At 48.2% G+C, this 18,258-nt stretch overlaps 1 protein-coding gene across 20 annotated transcripts in view; it reads left to right on the forward strand.

Moving 5' to 3' along the window:
• Nucleotides 1-18,258, forward strand: part of VEPH1 (ventricular zone expressed PH domain containing 1) — a 54,694-nt gene that overhangs the window by 19,956 nt on the left and 16,480 nt on the right. For 14 of the 20 annotated variants that reach the window (XM_015291790.3, XM_003641782.6, XM_040705936.2 and 11 more), the window contains 5 exons: nt 3,638-3,804; nt 5,311-5,520; nt 9,895-10,115; nt 14,110-14,319; nt 15,068-15,462. In XM_015291790.3, the coding sequence (XP_015147276.2) occupies nt 3,638-3,804; nt 5,311-5,520; nt 9,895-10,115; nt 14,110-14,319; nt 15,068-15,462 (1,203 nt within the window). Of the gene's footprint in view, nt 1-1,422; nt 3,599-3,637; nt 3,805-5,310; nt 5,521-9,894; nt 10,116-14,109; nt 14,320-15,067; nt 15,463-18,258 lie in introns of those variants that run through there. The other 6 variants (XM_040705941.2, XM_025153547.3, XR_005862292.2 and 3 more) reach the window with 6 other exon arrangements.

Genomic DNA, 18,258 nt, shown 5'->3' on the forward strand with positions numbered 1-18,258 from the left:
GGGAGCCTACAGGTTAGCAGCTGCAGGATTAGAACTGTGTGTTCACATGGAGAAAAACAAAATGAGAAACTCTCGGGTTAGGTGTTAATCTGGTGCCAAGTCCTACTGTTGTTGGTGTTGATCGCTTTTAAGTGCTGGAGAGCTTATCAGTTTAATGGGCTTTTGGTTATTCCATAATTGAGATGAAGGGTAACACACTGATGGTATGAATTATATATTGGCCACAAAATATTCAGGGAACAGGATACAAAAGCAAACAGAACTGCATCTCATTTGCAATCCGTGTTCCCTTTCTGTTTAGACTCTCCAGGAGGGGCCGGTGCTTCCCTTCGTGCTTGCTAGCCCTGCTCCAGCACTGCAGCTGATAGCGTGGGAGTGGGGCAAGTGTCTGCAGGAGGGGTGCACGTGGCCTCAGCCATCACCCCTTGAGTTTGGAAGGTTGGAACTAAATGATCTTTGAGGTCTCTTCCAACCCAAACCATTCTATGATCAAGTGCTGCTGTACAGCTCTGCCTATGCCATGCCTGCAGAGTGCTATGGGGCTCATTCTCCCACAAGCTCTGTGCTGCTGGGCTGGGCCATGGATGGGGCAGAACAGAGGCAGCACACAGAGCCTTTCATAGAATCATTACGGTTGGAAAAGGCCTCTGAGATCCCCACCTCAACCCCAGCACACCCCACCATGCCCACTGCCCACATCCCTCAGTGCCACATCCCTGTGCTTCCGAACACCTCCAGGAATGGTGACCCCAGCACTCCCTGCATAGCTGTGCCGCTCCACCACTGCTCTTTTGGAGAAGAAATCTTTCCTAACATCCAACCTCTGTGGCTCTTTGTACATGCAGGTACATTGGCTGTGTACATGCAGCGTAACCCTGCGCTGCAGGGCTGTGTTCTGCCATCGGTGCCTCTGCCCCACCTGACTTGCAGCCAGCAGCGCTCAGCCATCGGATGTCCCCAACTGTACATTGCTTTGTGCTGGAGTTGCATAATTCCCAGTGTGTGGTCTAATCCTGAGAAAGTCTAATCTGGAAAACACTGGGGATAATGGTGGCAGGGGAGGAAGGGAGAGAGGGGATGATTCAGGAGCTGACTATCCCGTTTTTCCATTCTCAGAAAGCAAATGTGCATTTCAGGCTCTTCGTTTAGGCTGAGCTGGATGAGGCAAGATGGAACAGAGGGAGCTGCTTGGGAATGGGCAGGGTGTCACCTCCGAGATGTGAGCAGGCAGAAGTTGGTGGCGGCTGAGTGTGGGTGAACCACATGGAAGCTGGGAAGGGATGGCAGCTGCTGGGGTGTGCTGGGAGCTGACAGGAAACCTGCAGACATGAAAATGTGGGGGACGGGGTCGTGCTTTGTGACCCTTCTGGAGTTGTACAAAGAGCAGACACAAACTGTGGTTTCTGCTTGGGTTGTTTACAGGTTTGTATATACAGGTTATCCAATTAAAGAGAATTCCATATCAGTGAGGTCACTGCAATACTGCTCCAGAGCCATGGGGTTGCCTGCAGTCTGCCCTTGCCTTCCATTCAACCTGGCTCATAACTACAAACCCAGTAACGTTTGTCGTACGGTGACTGGAAGAGCTGCCCAGGGCACAGCAGGGAACTTCATCTCTTGCTGAAATGTGACCGGAGCTGAAGGCATCCATTCTACATGGACAGAAAACCTGCAGTGGAAGCTAAGCACGTGCAAGTGCCACAGAGGCTTAACTCTGCAAACACAGCATCATCCAGAGAAGGAAGTAATTTTCAGTATATCTGATTATAGAATTGTTCAATTTCAGACTCAGGTGAGAATCCAGAAAACCTTAATTTGAGCTTTGGGCAAATTGGTGCTGTGCTGGTTACTTTGGGTTACTTTGGGTTACTTTTGGTTAGTTTGGGTTACTTTGGGTTACTTTGGGTTACTTTTGGTTACTTTGGGTTACTTTGGGTTACTTTTTCTGGTCAATTAAAAAAAAATAATCAAATCCTTGCTGAATATACAAATTGAAGAGGCACGTTCAAAAGAACCTCTGTGACATAGGAGCACTGATGCCATGGTAAGGCAGTGGTACTCGTGTCCCTTAACTATTGTGCAGCCCCACTTGTAGCGTTGGGGAGAGATTGGCACAAAGATGTTGGTAGAGCAGCCAGAACTGAGCTGCTCACTGACCTGCCTGGGGTAAACATCAGCAAACCTCCTTCATTTGCAGCTGGCTGTGTGCTCCATTCATGGAACAGGACAGGAGTTCCCCATGGCCCTGGGGACAGAGGTGGGGCTGGAGCTTGCTGTTAGCACTGTGGTGGCTGTACACAGGGCTCTGGGAGAAGCCAGCAGCTTTAGGAGCAGAACAAATGCTTTGGGGTCAGATGCAGAGAGCGGCTGAGCAGTGCAGAGGCACTCCGAGGGCTGGGGACCCCTGAAGGGCTCTACCCGGATGCTTTTGGAGCCTGCAATGAATTGCATTTCAGTTACTTGGCTCAGAGGTGGTGTTGCAAGGCTTGGGTTGCTCTTCATGTATCTGGCACGAATGTGGTGTGGTTGGGTCTGACACTTAGGTCCTCTTTCTGCCACCTGGGAGCTGAGCTGCTTCTCTTGCATAACTATAGGGCTTGGGTTTAAGTGGGAGAAAAAGCAGCAGGCCAGAGTGCTGGTTCCTATTGGACACCAAATTCAAGGAGACCTTAAGGACTCGCAAGCATGTACAAAAAGAAGCCATACTACATTGCAATAGGCAGATGTTTTCCATATGTTGTTCGAGTGAGACTTAAATATATTGAGGCAGGCATGTACAGCGATGTGAAGTTATATATTTTGGTATGAGCCTGGGCTTCAAACTGAATTATGCGCAGACATCTTAAGAAAATGTGTGAGAGAGGTTTTGCATATCTCAGTCTGTCTGCAGTTGACTTTCTCTGGCTCCATTCTATTCCTGGAAATGGCATCCTTAACTATTTATGTTCAAATTTACTGTCGTGCACATTTAGCTCTCTTAATAACCAATTATTCTTTCCATATGCTGCTTATTTAATTTGAAAGTCTGAATCTCAGTGAAGGAGAAAAAGAACTTTTATGTGCTTTCTAGCCTTTTCTGTTCTTTGTTTTTTAAAGCCATTTAAATCACAAGTGTTGAGTGTAGGACTCGATGGAGTGCGATCCAAATCTGAAAGCTTGTAAGCAGCCCTCTCCTGGTATTGCATTGAGAATGAAAATTATAATGAATAGGAAATAACTTTATACGCGTATGTTGTTATACCTGCTGTGATTTGCTCTAGTTGGGCCATCTACTGGGCTCCTTGGCCCAGTCCACAATTTCCTCAGCAACTCAGGGGGTGGAACAGGTTGCCCAAGGAGGCCTTGGATGCCCCATCCCTGCAGGCACTCAAGGCCAGGCTGGATGTGGCTCTGGGCAGCCTGGGCTGCTGGTTGGCGACCCTGCATATAGCAGGGGGTTGGAAGTGGATGAGCATTGTGGTCCTTTGCAACCCAGGCCATTCTAGGATTCCTCCAGTGAATTTCACACCTCCTGGTTTGTGCCGATGACCCCTAAAAGCTGCTGTCTCCAGGTGGATGTGGATGGTCCAGGCTGCCCCCCAGCCACGCAGCACTGCTGTGCAGTAATGCACTATGCTCTCCTTTGCTCTGTTGGCAGGGAACTCACTGCTGCTGCGTGTCCTGCCTGCCCTATATGAGAAGCAGCCACAGCCAATGGTGCACCACCTGCCTGAGCTGCTGGCACTGATGGGCCACCTGCAGCCAGCCGAGCAGCACCACCTCCTGCGGCTGCTCCAGCTCATGGCACGGAGGAAAGAGCTCGGGGTAAGGCTGTGTGGGGATGAGCTGCCCAGTGCTGCACCTCCCTTTGGGGGGTTTATGTCTTTCAGATGACTTGGTGAGGTCTGGCTGCTGGTGGCTATCTCAGTTGAAGTCCCACTCCATGCATGATGGTGCTTTCCTGTGGTTTGCCATAGTTTCGTTAATTCCACTCTTTAATTCCATTCCAAATCCTCCATCCGGTCATAAAGAGAACATAAACGTTGTGGTCCAGCAGTCGTTGTTGTTATAAACCAGGACTGTGTTCTACTTTTTTGGCTCTTCCTCCGTCAGTTGAGCTGTAATTCCCATCGCTACATTTCTATTAGAACTGTATGAACGTATCAAGGAAAGCTAAAATAAGTTAGGAACTGATTAAGAGCGAGCTGGAGAGGAATTGAGGCATTACTTATCACGCTCTCAAAATGGCACAAGGTTGGCAGCAGCCAGCTCATTTGAATAAGGCAAAGATTTGTGAATTTATTAAATCTATGAAGCCTTTCTAAAAGAAGAATCGGCAGCGGTTAATACCTTCCAGCAGGCAGCTGAGGAAGCTTTATCATAATGCTCTGTCACAGATGAAATAGAGCTGCCTTTGGAAGCAAGAGACCAAAGGGCCCCATGTGGCCATGGTGGGGCTCTGCTGGAGCCGGTGTGTCTGAGGTCACCGTGTGCCACTGGTGTGTCCTGGCTGGGGGCACAGGGGCTGCTGCCCCGCTGGGACGTCGGTGTCTGAGCCAAGAGATGCACAAGGGAGTGTCTGGAAGCCACTTCCGTGCCCTGGGAAGTTGGTGGAAGGTCTCACAAGTCTGTTCTGAAACGCATTTACGCACATCCATCAGTTTCCCTGACCCAGAGGTGTGTTAGTACACATGTAGACATTTAGTAGCGTAGGTGTGAAAGAATCCTTTAGCAGACAGTTGAACGTGCTCCATCCTGCTTGTGAGATGTTTTAAGGTCCAGGCCCTCGGCCTCTTGAAAATTGGGTTGTTATAAGGAATGCCAGCTGGGCATTTTCTGTGCAGCGAGGAGCTAGCCTTCATTTTTAGCTCTGTGCCCATTATTAACCTTATTGTGTTGTTTAGTTCCTGGAGGACACATATTTTTTACCAGTACTTTAATTTACTGTATTGTTAGGGATGACTGAGACCTATGGTCTTTTAATCCTTTAAGTATAGAACAGGGCCTAAAGCAAGGGAAATGTTTGGTGAGGAGGTTGAGGGGTTTTTTTGACCTTTTTTTTTTCTTAACAATGGAGTATTTTCTTTCTTATATATGCATAACTGTAATATTTCAAGGCTACAGCTTACCCTTCTTCCATATGTTGAGCTGAACTTCTGTTGACCTCAGCAAATAGCTATGTGCAGAGGTCAGCGAGGGTGAAAAGCTATTCCACTGAATCAAAGCCTGACAGTCTGTTTCCAACCCTCCAATGTACAGTACCTCTTTTGGTTCTATGCATTCACCATTCACAGACACGTTCACTGCTTTCTTCTTTTCTTCTTTAAATAGGTGCTGAAAGAGTGTATTCCGTGTCTACTGGGGCTTGTAAGAGACCCCAACCACAGTGACATTATCCTAAACATCCTGACAGAAGTATCTGGCTATGACCCAACAGCCTTGGCTGAGTTTCTTCCAGAGCTAAAAGAAATTGGTGAGAGTTTCCCACATTTGGTTGGGCAAATGGCAAAGATCTTTGGGGCTGTTGGACACGTTGATGAGGTAAGTTGGAAAACTAAAGGAATGGGCTGGTTGGTTCAGCACATGTGTTTTCTCATAATGAATCATAGAATGGCCTGGGTTGAAAAGGACCACTATGACCATTGAGTTTCAGCCCCCTGCTATGTGCAGGGTCAGCAACCAGCAGCCCAGGCTGCCCAGAGCTACATCCAGCCTGGCCTTGAATGCCTGCAGGGATGGGGCACCCATAGCCTCCTTGGGCAACCTGTTCCAGTGCAAGCAGCTCTCCTAATCAACAGTGTATCTGTTCTCTGTGTGAATGCGTTCTATTCCTACTATCTTTTATGGAATGGCTAAAACTCCTATTTGGTAAATGCACACGACTGTCATTATCCCAGCAGCTTAACTCAGATTGCAGTATCTACAGTAAGAGAAATGAAAGGCAAAGAAAAGGAGAAGAAATATTTTGCAGCCCCTTGGCATGATATTGAATTTTAAATGCATATAGCCTTCAGGAACGTAGTAAGCAAGAGATGAAATATGAACTTCCTAACATCATGTAATCCAGCTATTTTGGATTTGTAGCCAGAGTTAATTGAATACTTCTGACAAACGTCTGTATAATGGAAGTGCCCAGCAGCGGTGCTGGGCTCAACCTCATCATAGGAGCACCTTCACGTTAACTCGGTTTGGGGTTTGACCTCGTGACAACCCTGTGCTGTACAATGATGTACAATGGCAAACTCCTAACGGCTGTTTCATGACCTTTAGGACAGAGGTATGAATTTGCAGTGGACTTCTTGCTTCCATCATCGTAAGCGTGCAGTGTGGACATGGAAGTGAAGTTCACTGGGGCCAAGTGCTGCAAACAGCCTTGGATCGTGGGCAGCACTGCTGGGTACCCTGGGCCCAGACCCCAAACTGTCCTGGCTTATATCTGACATACCCTGATTTATAATGAGATTTGGGTTTCCATTCCCAGTTATGAGCTTACTGTCTTTCACTGCTAGTAATAGATGTTTTCCTTTTGCCTCAAATCAGTTCTGTGAAGGCAAAAGTAATGCTCTGAAATCACAGTTTTGGCTAAATAAGTCAGACTTTTATGGCTGTGATAAAACTTGGCTACACAGGAAGAAAATGAGTAGTATGTGGAGAACTGGGCCATTTATGGAGTGTGACACTGACTGCTGCACAGTGACCTGGATAATTAATTTCTGCAGAGCTGCGTCCCACCATCCGCCTGGACTTGGTGATCCTTGTGCCAATTCAATGGGAGTTTGTCTTCATAAAGGCTGGAGAATGCAGTCCTGTGTATATAGATTGGGCTCCATCACTCTCTTCAAGGTTTAAGACTCCAAGAGCTGCAGCAGGCCATGTTTCTTTCTGCATTCAGTACTTCTCTCCTATTTAAATCCCTTGCTTGGTGCAGATGCATGTAGCTTTCCGTGGCCAAACCTGCATGGGATAACTGTCTCTGGGCACTGCTGTGCAGATCAGGCACCTTAAAAGAAGGGGAAAAAGCCTGTGGGACTGAATTCACTGATATACTGGGCATCGCTCACTGCAGCACAGGCACTCAGCCTGCAATTAGATAAGCAGAAACACATCTGGCATCACGAAAGCTGGACTGGCCTTAAAGGTTCAGCTGATAAAAATGAGTGCGCCATGAGGAAGTATTGAAGTTCTACTCTGACTTAAGTGGAACTGCTGGATTCCAGGCATCACTGCTGCCAGATAGCTTACGTAGGTCGAGACCAGCAGGGCGTGCGAGCAACAGAGCAGTCCCTGAGGGCTGTCCCCTATGCCAGACACCATGGAAGTGCCTTTTGGAACACCTCTCATGCTCCCCTCGTCCTGCTCCAGTGTCGGGGCTACAGACGTGAGCTCCCATCAGCAGCCCCTTCCCGGCCACACAAAGTGAGTGAGCAATGAAATGGTAATGGTAGGGCTGGAATTTTATTTGTTGATGTTTGATCTCACTGGAAGGTTCACTTGGCGAAAAGAAGTGGCGTGGATTGAGGGTTGGCCCTTCATAGTATAGGCTGCAAACACGATCAGCGGGTCCGGTGGGTGAAGCTGACATCAGACCCTGTTCCCTGGCTGTAAATCTGTGCAAAGCAAAAGCCCACCTCGGGGCACAGCTGGGCTTTTCAGCTTCATCCTTCCAAGAAGGGCGTGTTTTGAACCAACTGGAAACTGGAGTTCCTTATGCCATCCCTGCCATCACTTTGGTAGTCTCCCCAGCCTGGATTTCAGTTACAGCAGAGTGCTTGGCCACACCTCACCAAATGGTTTGGATCCAGCAGACAGAGAGCCAGAAAACGTGAGAGATATCTGCGATAAAACACACGAAAACAGAAAACACCCGCAGCTCCAACAACAATGGGTCCTGTATGCCCAAACAGGCTTTCTGCATTTCTTTCTGGATAACAAATTGCGGCGGAGATAATGGCGGCTTTCATGTCGAGCTGTTTTGCCGTGACTCTGTTTGGTTTAACAGTTACACATGACACGACTGGCGGGGTCCATTGTTCTTTCAGCTGGCTCCAGGCGAGCAGCAGCGTTGCAGCAGGCTGGAGGAGCTCCAGCTGGATCAAAGCGACACGGCAACGCTCAGAACTTCTCTTCCAGTTACGTCTGCCGCACCGTTTGTTTAGGAAACAGAAATGTGTTTTAAATGTTAATTGAGCCCGTGTTTATCTCTAGGAGGGAGGAATGTCTTCCAAATAAGCTGGGGAATATTTACCCGACAGCCAGCCTCCTTTGAGCCATTGAGAAAAAGGCTCCACCGCAGCTCCCAGCCCACCCCGCAGTGCCTGCACTGGTTCTGCATGGGGCTGAAGTGTTCTTCTGACTGCTGCACCGCTCCTCTGTGCCACAACACAGGGCAGCCATCCGCCTTTGGGTTGGAGCAAGTTGGCATTTTCTCACTCGCAGTTCTCGGGCGACGTCCTGCCAAAGTCTCCCGTGTGCTTTTATGGTCCTGCTGTGCTTGGAACACAACCTTCAGACGTGTTTTCTCCCCTGTTACACGATCCCAGGAGAGTTTGGAGTTTCTTCTGAAATCCAATAGTGCTCTTGCCCTGCAGCGTAGGGAGGCTGCACGTGACGCGCTGCTTCCCCTCCTTAGCTGCTAATGCTTGGTAAGAAGATGAGAACCCTTTATTTTCCTGAAGTGCCTTTGCTTGCACTTTGGCACAGGTTCTAACAGCAAAGCTTCTCCCAGTCTCTGTAAGGATCTGCTGGGCTGGAAGGGGTTTGCCCTGACCTGTGCCCAGCTGTCCCACTGGAGGATCCAACATGAGCTGCTGAGCTACTGGCTTCTCCCTCTGCTGCTTCTGCCCCGCAGGTGTTGTCAGGAATTGGAACCCAAACTGCATAGGACAATTATAATCAAACACAGAAACCCCCATGCATCTCTTTACCTTCAGGGTCTGTGTTTTAGTATGAGAATTTGCACATGTGCACACAGAAATAGTTGGAATTGGATTTGTGTGCACTTGCCAAGCAGAGATAAGGTATCTTTTTGAGAAAATATCTGTGCTTTTTTTAGATTAGGATCTGAAGCAGCCCCTTTCATCCTAATTGGCAGGGGATGCGGTCTTCAGGGTAAATTGCCCAGCAGAGCTTTGGCTGCAGAGGGCATATCAGACTGCAACGTGTGGTATGACTGATAGGGCTGACAGGCAGCCGCTCACCACCAGTGGTGAGATCTTATGATGAAATCTCACGTTAAACTCCTCTTTGCTGCAGTGTTGGTCTCATCTACGTGCTGCACCGCAGTGCAAGGAGAGCCATTGTGATGTACAGGGTGCTCAAACCCCTCACCATCAGCCCCACACCTTGGGGGGCTGTGGTGGTCCCCAGAATAGTGCATCACTGCACCCTGCTGGGGCTGGGAGTGCTGCTGAAGGCTGGTCCTGGAGGCAATGCTATGTGCAGCAATACCTGGTGCATCCAGAAGGGAAGTCATGATCAGGAAACATTTGTGCTCTGGAAAAAGAGGTATTGGCTGCTGGCTGTGTGCTCATCACAGCTGAGAGCATGTGTGGAGCTGGCTCTAACTGTCTGGTTGCTCTAGAGTGCCTGCAGCTGCAGAGGGAAGCACGGGCAAGGCAGCGACCTGGACACAAGCCCACTCATGCGATGGGGCCACAACAAAGACACAAAGATGGAACCAGCCACAAGCTGTGCAGCACAGCCCACAGGGCCTGCTCCCCGCTGAGCTGGGGGCAGGTGAGCACAGCGTGTGCCTTTGGCCTCATGGGGTACCACCATTCCCTAATGACAATGCTTTCATCAGCAGCATGCACACATGCCCGCGTGTGCCCAACATGCACACAACCCGCCTTGCATGAGCAAACATGGCATTCGTTTGTTTAGAGTTGTTTCTTTTTGTCTCCTTGTGTTGTCCAGGAGCAAGCCAGGAAGTGCCTGATGTATTTGGTGGACCAGCTGGCCAACATGGAGCACTCTTTTCACCACATCCTTTTGCTGGAAATTAAGAGTCTCACTGACACGTTCTCTGGCATCCTGGGCACACAGAGCAGAGACATCTACCGCATGAGCAACAGCTTCAGTGCCATAGCCAAGCTCCTGGTGAGGCAACTGGAGAGCAGCAGCACACCATTAGCCAGGTAGAGCCGGTGGCTGTGACAGGGCTGTGCAAGGCACTGGGAGCTCCTGGGAGCTGCTGCGTTGCTATTTGCAAAATGATCTCGATATCCCTTGTGGTTTGTTGCAATTTATGCCCATTCGGCTGTTGGATTGCGTTGGTTATAGGGTCAGGTCTGTGTGCGAGCTCACCCTTACACCTAATGGACAGCACCTCTGCTTGTAGAAGCAACTCGAGGCTGTAAGGACGATCCCCAGGTGCCTGCAATGCCAGGTGCCTCTGCACATCACACAGCAGCAGCTGTGTCGTTGGCAGTGGGGAACAAAGAAGCTGTTCAAGTCTGAGCACTTCCAAAAGCACGGAAAGAAAGCCGTGTCCCACGTCAGCAGACATGGGCAATCTGCAGAGCTTCCACTAAAAATAAACCAGTGAAGTCAGGCTGCACAACTATCATTGGGTTTACTCTAGAAGATAACCGCTGAGGCTGAGAAGAACAATGGCTGGCACAGCCCTGTGACATGGGTTTGCTAAAGAGCCCTGAGTAAATATCCTGAACTTGTACCCAACTGATGTAGCAATCAGCTTCTCCAAATCTCTGCCCTAAGATTAAAGCGTGGTCAGTGAGGCTGCGTTTGTCGCAATAAGGATGTAGGTGTTACTTGGATATCTGGTAGCAGTCACTTTTAATTGGGGAGAGACTTATCGTTGGCGTTGTGTATATTGACGTGGGTCAAGAGGGCTCGAAGGGGATAGTAATGCTGTGATATAAAGCATAACAGATGTCAGAAAACTCATAACCATGAAGGACAGCCTCGGAGACAGACGTAGGGCTGGAGCCAAAACATGGAGGTCATCTGAGAAACAGCTAATTGGTATCCTGGGGAGTTAGAAATGAGAGAGGAGAGGAGCCCTGTTGGAGCCACTCATTTTGCAGGGCTGGGAGAAACATGCAAAGCACAAATGATGCCTCCTGCCCAGGGTTGGCCACTTGATTTATGGCAGAAAAATTATGTTACTTGCTATAATGCTGTGGTTTTCCTATGCCTTCTTATCTTCTGCACCTATCGTTCATCCAAAGCACAGGAAAAGGTTTTTGTTAGGATGTTATTGCCCCGTTTCTCTATGAAACACCCCTTTGTTAAGGGCTGGCTTTGCTGAAGAGCAGAAGCTGCCTGGTGTGTATGTGTGGATACAGATGCAAAGTACTGCATTGTGTGCGGAGCTGGGGGAGGAGAGGGGAGGGCAGAGCTGTGTTTGCCATGGAAGGAAATTAAAATACGTTTTCAGGCCTATATCAAGCGTAGCATCAGCTAACCCAGACAGGAGCAAGTACTGAGCAGCAAATTAAGGCCAAAATGAGGGATCTCCGCCGATTTACACAGAGCTGCTTCTGATTTGTGCTGAGGTTCAGTGGGAACGACCCAGAGGCTGACATGGCAATCTGTGCTGGCTGCAGTGCTGCTGCCATTGCTGCTGCAGTGCTTCGAGGAGCAGCAATCTGGAGCACTTGTGCTGTGGAAAGAATATGGAGGCTTTAAAATGTGTGGCTGGATTGCAACCGTTCCTTCCAGAATCGTGTGTTTACATAAGAAGAAACTGATTTCTTTGGAATGACGGCTCGCTTGGGGTTGTTTGACACGGGGAATTTTACATGCATTTAGTGGGGAGTGTAATTAAAACCATGTGATTCTCTACTGCAAGTTGTTCCGTCTCAGAGGGGCTTTTGAAGAATGCATACAGTCTTAATGGGCGGATCCAACCAACAAGTGTAGTGCAGTCAATTAGAAGTAGGCAGGAAAAGGCAGGAAGGAAGATGAATGTTTCCAAGCCATCACTCTGCGTAAGGACTGGGGGTAAGAGGTGGCAGCAGCGCTGCTCAGGTTCGTAGCAGCTGGAAGTACCTTTCCTTCCTCAAGGAGAGGATGCCTGGAGCACATGGCGTCGTTTTGCATTCGTTTACCCTTCATTTGCCTTTCATTGTCTGCAGGGTAATTGGTTTCTGGCACTATTTGCAAGCTCCTGATAGCTTCCTCTCCATGAGTGGAGGCAGGCTCTGAGCTGCAGCCTCTCCTTGCCTGCCCCATGCCATCCCACCATGCCTTCAAAGCTGTCCACTAATGCAACACAAGGTCCTGCGCTCCATCTAGCCACGCTGCTTCCCAGCAGAGCTGCATCTGGAAGCCATCCCATCCCAGTGTATTTTCAGTAATTTCTATTTGTGGGCACTTTTCTGCCCACTTTAAGCACAAGATGGGTGATGTTGATATTGGTGGCAGTCCGGAGAAATGCTCTTTAAATTAATATATCGCTCTTTATTGCTGAGTTAGATGGCTTTCTAAAGTTGTCCGAAGAGAGCCTGGCAGCACTGAAACAATGAGGAGCACAGCAGCGTTGAGGGTTTTGCAAGCAAGGTCCTTGTGACCCATGATAGGTCTGTGCATCCTTTTCCTCTTGAAACCAGTCCGAGCTTTGGTGTAAGCTGATCCCACTCCAACAACCTCAGCAATGTACCGAAAGCCTTTTGCCAAGATTTCAAACAATAGTTTATTTTACTGTTGCTGCAAGGGGAGGCCAGCAGGAAGGGCTGCCAGCATCCCGTTGGGCACAGGGCAGGGGCTTTGCTGCACACTTCCCCTGAGGTGCTTTTGGCTTCCTGGGTGCAGGGCTGGTATGTGCGAGAGAGCAAGTGGCTGCTGGAGATCCTGGTATCAGCCGGGTCAGGGCTGAGGTGGGGTGCAAGGTGTGGTGGTGAGCCCTGTATTTATTAACCTATTGCTTTGCTGATGTCTTTCTTTAGCGGATGTGTTGTCTTGTGTTCCCTTCACAAAGTCATCAGGGCGCAACTGGAGAATGCTGGAAAACAATCATAGAATTATTTGTGAATCATGGAATCATAGAATGGCCTGGGTTGAAAGGGACCACAGTGCTCATCCAGTTCCAACCCCCTGCTATGTGCAGGGTCGCCAACCAGCAGACCAGGCTGCCCAGAGCCACATCCAGCCTGGCCTTGAATGCCTGCAGGGATGGGGCACCCACAGCCTCCTTGGGCAACCTGTTCCAGTGCGGCAGAGGTCATACCTCAGTTCTTTATTGGAATACTTCTTTCAGAAATGCTCTGCAGTGTTAATGTGTTCTTGCCTGAATTAAAAACCAAACAAGACAAAACTTGCTGGGTCCCCCGAGAGATATCCCTATCTGCCTGTACTGAAACCAATAACGCGTACTGTAATGCAGTACTCGCAGTTGTTTTCTTCAAACGTGCTTTCTTTCCACAACTGCTGATTTGCAGTGTTTGGGACTTGCTAAGGGGCTTCCCAGCTGTGAGCATGACTTGTTGAGACGCAATTGCTTTGAAGATGGTGTGTTAAAATCCTCGTTTGTGGCTTTTCTATATCCGTGTTTCACGGATTGCGCCATTGGGATGTTTGCTCCTAAGGTGGAGAAGGAAGCCAGGGGAACCAGAAGCAACACCAGCTTATTTCAGAGCTCCTGGTAGAGTTATTGAGAACTTCTCCTGATCCCATTTCTTTCCGTGTGCTGAGTTCCAAAACATGTTTTTCTTACTCAGAGTACATGAAGTTAGTACCAACCGCATGTGCTTTCGTCAAATTGTTAAAACTACAGCCTTCCATAAACCCTGCAATTAGCTCTGCTTTTGGTTTGTGAAAATAATGTAAGAAGTCACTGTTTAGCAAGCTTGGAAGAATGGTTTAAGTTCAGCTGAAAAACTTTTCCCAGTGGGACTATCAGGAAAAGAGGTTTTCTGCCTATGCAGATACAGCACATGCAGCTTCTAATCCAACGTTGTCAGAGATGTTCAGCATTTCTGATCCATCTGACAGAGATGTTGATCTGGAAGATGTTTCTGAAAATGATTAATCAACCTCTAGGCAAATCTCTGCTGAAACAGAATAATTTCCCCAGGTGCTTAAAGTGTGTCAGTGGTGGAAGTGCAGTGTCAGCATCACGAGGAGCAAAGTGTGCCGGCGTTAAATCTCTGCTTTCTGCTTCCCCAGGACAGAAAATGATACCGACACAGAATCCCCTGTACCACTGGGCAATCTGAAATCTGTTGTGAATGGAAATGAAGAAGATGAAAAACTTCAAGTGAAAATACAGGCTTTTGAAGAAAAAATAACTATCGACGCCAGTACCCCTGGCTCAGTGAGAAGATACAGCCTAGGCCAGGTTTCTAAAGAAGAAAGGAAGGATATGAGATTTAACAGGTATGGTTCTATTAAATGCACGGGTGGTTTTCAGGAATATCAGTTTTGTAATGAAACATTATCCAAATACTGAGAAATGGATATGTGATACCTATAGGCATTGTAAGGAGTTTGAACCAACTTCACATCCATGAATTTAAAGGCTGGCAAAAAAAATTCCAAGTTATTTACTGAATCTGTTCTGCACTCTAAAATAGCGGGGAGGGTGGAAAATGTTCACAGATGGCTGTGGAAAGGAAGAGATGGACGTGCATCAGCTCAGTGCCTGCTTTTGGGCACTTCCCTTCCAGCCCCCTTGTTCTAATGGAGACCTTATAGTTCTGTGCTCAGTGTGTAGGCGTGGGTAACGCAGAACTGGAGGCTGCGTTGTGGTTCAGGTTTGGTTCAGTTAAATCTCTGTTGTATGGCATCTTTATGACGTGATCAATAAAGCATACGCTGCAGTGCCGGGGTTATGAGTTTCTCACAGATAGGTTGATTGGCTCCTTCTGTGGCATGCAGATGTTGTGATGTACGTTTAGGACTCAGTTTCATTTGCTTATTAAAACTGGCTTGTGTTTGCTTTTGAAATGTATATCTGTGGAAGGTATTTCCCTTGGCTAAGCTAACGCTGTGCTCTACTCTCAGAGCTGGCTGCACAGGGCTCACCTGGAAGAGCACGTGTCCACATGAGTCCTTTCTCACTGCTCACCACACTGTGCTCTGCCATACCTCCATTCCAAAGCACTTCTCCCTAATTGCATTTCAGGTCCAAGAGCCTGGCTTTGCATGCAGTCCGCATGAAGGGGGTGAACGCAGACAGCGGGCAAGATGAGGAGAATGGGGACGTAACTGCTGGGATCTCCTTCACTGAGATCTACATCAGGCAAGAAAATGACAAGTTGCCTTTTAGTGTTGATGCTGAAGAAATGCAACTGGGAAATTCCTTGGTTTCACACCAGAGTATCGATTGCACAGAACTGGAAGGTTCTCCAGCACCTGCTGGAGGAGAGGCCCAGGAAGGAAGCACGGAGGTGGGGAAGGGTCCTGCGGAGTGCCATGACAAGCTCTACCTGCACTTGAAGGAGAACCTGGGTAAAGTGAAAGCATATGTCATGGAGATGGGGAGGAGGATTCCTGTCCCTGACCATTGTGTTATTGAAGGTAAGAGGCCTGATCCTTTCTGGTTATGTCAGCTTTAACACAACAGTGTCATCGCAGGATTTGGGCAAGTGGGCAGCAAATGGAACAGGAGCAGGGCTGTACTGGAGTAGGTTGTCCAGAGAGGTTGTGGGGGATCCCTCCATGGAAGCATTCAAGGCCAGGCTGGATGGGGCTGTGAGCAACCTGGTCTACTGGGAGGCATCCCTGCCTATAGAGGGGGTTGGAAGTATATGATCTAAAAGGTCAGTAGATGATCTAAAAGGTCCCTTCCAACCCAAACCATTCAATGGTTCTATGAATAGCACACAACTAAACAAGCATACAGCCTGTGACAGCACGAGCTGCAGAGCTGGGCCACCACGTTCCTCAGAAAATGCTGCTTGAAAGCAACAGCATCACATCCTGGTGCTCCAGTTTGGGCTGGATCCTACTTTGCCACATTCCTTTAATGGTTCCTGCTTTCATCAAGGGAGGATATTCGTCTTGAAGTATGAGAGAGCAGCTTTTGTGAGGCCATGTAGAGGTGAGGCTGGGTTGCAGTGTGCTGCTAAACACATCCTTGATCCTCCTTGAAGGAAAGTGATGTAGGTTGGGCTGTAAGCCTCCTGCTCACACTGTTGGTTATTGGGACACAAAGAGGTGTGCATTGAAGCACCTGCTGGTGCCTGTGAGTACTTTGCATTCCAGCCCTTCATGGGTCGTGTTGATTATAGAGAGTAACCAAATTAATTTTAAGTCTCTTACATCAGATCAGAAGATGACATTTTAACTTCCATCAAATATCTTACCCGCTGTTTGCTTACTTTTTCTATGGTCAGTGGGTTAACAAGTCTCCACTCATAAAAGAGATGTAACTATTTATTATAAAAGCTCGTATTTCTGCAGCAATTTCTAAAGAAGGGCAAAAATGTCAGGTCTGCTACTTGAAATTGTTATTATTATTGATGAAACTTCTTTTCCATGGAGTCATAATGGAAACGTGTGAGGGAGCAATCTGGCTGGAAGTGCTGAAGGCTGCAACCTTGCGTTAATCAACATTTTTAAATACATTGCTCCATTTCCTTTCTGAAGTGTCTGTTATGATATGTTCTAAGCATGTGACTATTTCAAAATCCATTCCAACTATTGTAATTTCCTGGAAATCCACATCTAGCATTCTTGGGGAAATTCCTTGAGTAGGGGCACATGTGCAGAACAGGAGATTTATGTGACTCATTCTAAATATGCTCAAAGAAATGTCTGGCTCCTTACACAGGGGACAGCTTTGTTCATATTTCAGATATTACACAAACCACTCCATCAAAAACCTGGCAGATAATGGGCCTGTATGATCCCCGCACGCTATGAAGGCTCATTCAAACGTATCTGCTTCACTTTCTAAGTAAAATCTTTAGAAAATATGAACACTTTTCTAAACATGCACGGTTGGCCAATGTTGGCCATGTAGGAACTTGCTGAATTGGAAATGTAGTTTATCAAAGAGAGAAAATATACAATATAGGCAGTTCAGAGCAATGGTAATTAATGACAGGCCAAATGCTGTTCACTTCAGCAGGATTCATAGCCATGCTTGTGTTCCCAGTGCAGGAGGTGCCCAACCTGTCTGCCACCGTGGTGGGTTCCTCAGCGCTCAGCCTGGATGCCATCCCCCAAAGCATTGCCTGGGGCATGCTGCCTTGGGCAGGAGATGCTTGTGTGCTTTTGGAAAGGCACAGAATTGGTGTTTGGAGCCCCTGTCAGGTATGGGACACCAGTACCAAGGGCATCCGCTTCCAAGAGTTGGGAGATATAGAAGGTTTTCCAGATATGGTGTGACTGAACGTCCTCTGTGGGCTGGAAAGCAAATGGAGCAAAGAAGAATTATGAAGAAAAACAGATATGTCACGATGACATCGTTAAGTGATTGTCTACATTGATTATGGTCTGAATCCTGAACGACAGAGCAGACCTGTAGGAGGAGTGTGAGGATCATCAGAGCACCTAAATGCAGAACTGACTTGGGACTGCACAGTCCAAAAAGAGCCAGCTGGCAGGGCTCTGCAAATCACAGATGACAGAAGATTTGCTGGCAGTGGTGGCTCACTGTCTGTCCTAATATGTGTATGGGAGAAGATGTAATGAAGCTGTCAGGAAGCAAGCTCAACATATACAAAACAGGTGCCTCTCACTGCATAGTTAGCCACATGTAATTTCATGGCAGAACTTATTGCTACAGTGCATTAATTATACTGAAAGAGTACCACCTTTCACAGGTGATTAGGTAAATTCCTGGCTGAGAGCCTTTCAACCAGGAACATCTCTGCTTTAGAAGAGCAGAGACCAGGGAGACCCAATGCATCATCCAGTTCTTGGGCGCTGAAGCTGAATTCAGTGAACAACATCTCAGCCCCTCAGTACAGTGGTCTGCTCCAGGCTCCGTGTTGCTCTGCAGGAGGAACCACAGGCACACGTGTTCTGTGGGTTAGCAACAGAGCGCTGATAAAGAAGGAGGCGGCAGGGAAGCAGGTTGCAGCCCGCTGGTCCCGAATCTGGTTGTTGTTAAGCTTTCTGTTGTGCCGAGGGGTAATTGGTACCATACGATGGAGGTGATGGAAAAGCTCACAGCTCCCCTGCAGCGCACGCCTCCGCTGGAACCCCGTGCTTCTGCGCTGATTGGGAGCAGCTGTGGCCCTGGCGGGGCCATGGGGCATTGGGTGCTGCCAGGGCTCTGCTCTGCTGTGCCAGAGAAATACCAGCAGGGATTTTATCCCGCAGAGCTGCTATGAACGCTCGGATTTGACCCAAAGGTGCGGGATG

This window comes from Gallus gallus, chromosome 9 (genome assembly GCF_016699485.2).
Source record: "Gallus gallus isolate bGalGal1 chromosome 9, bGalGal1.mat.broiler.GRCg7b, whole genome shotgun sequence".
Taxonomy (NCBI): Eukaryota; Metazoa; Chordata; class Aves; order Galliformes; family Phasianidae; genus Gallus; species Gallus gallus.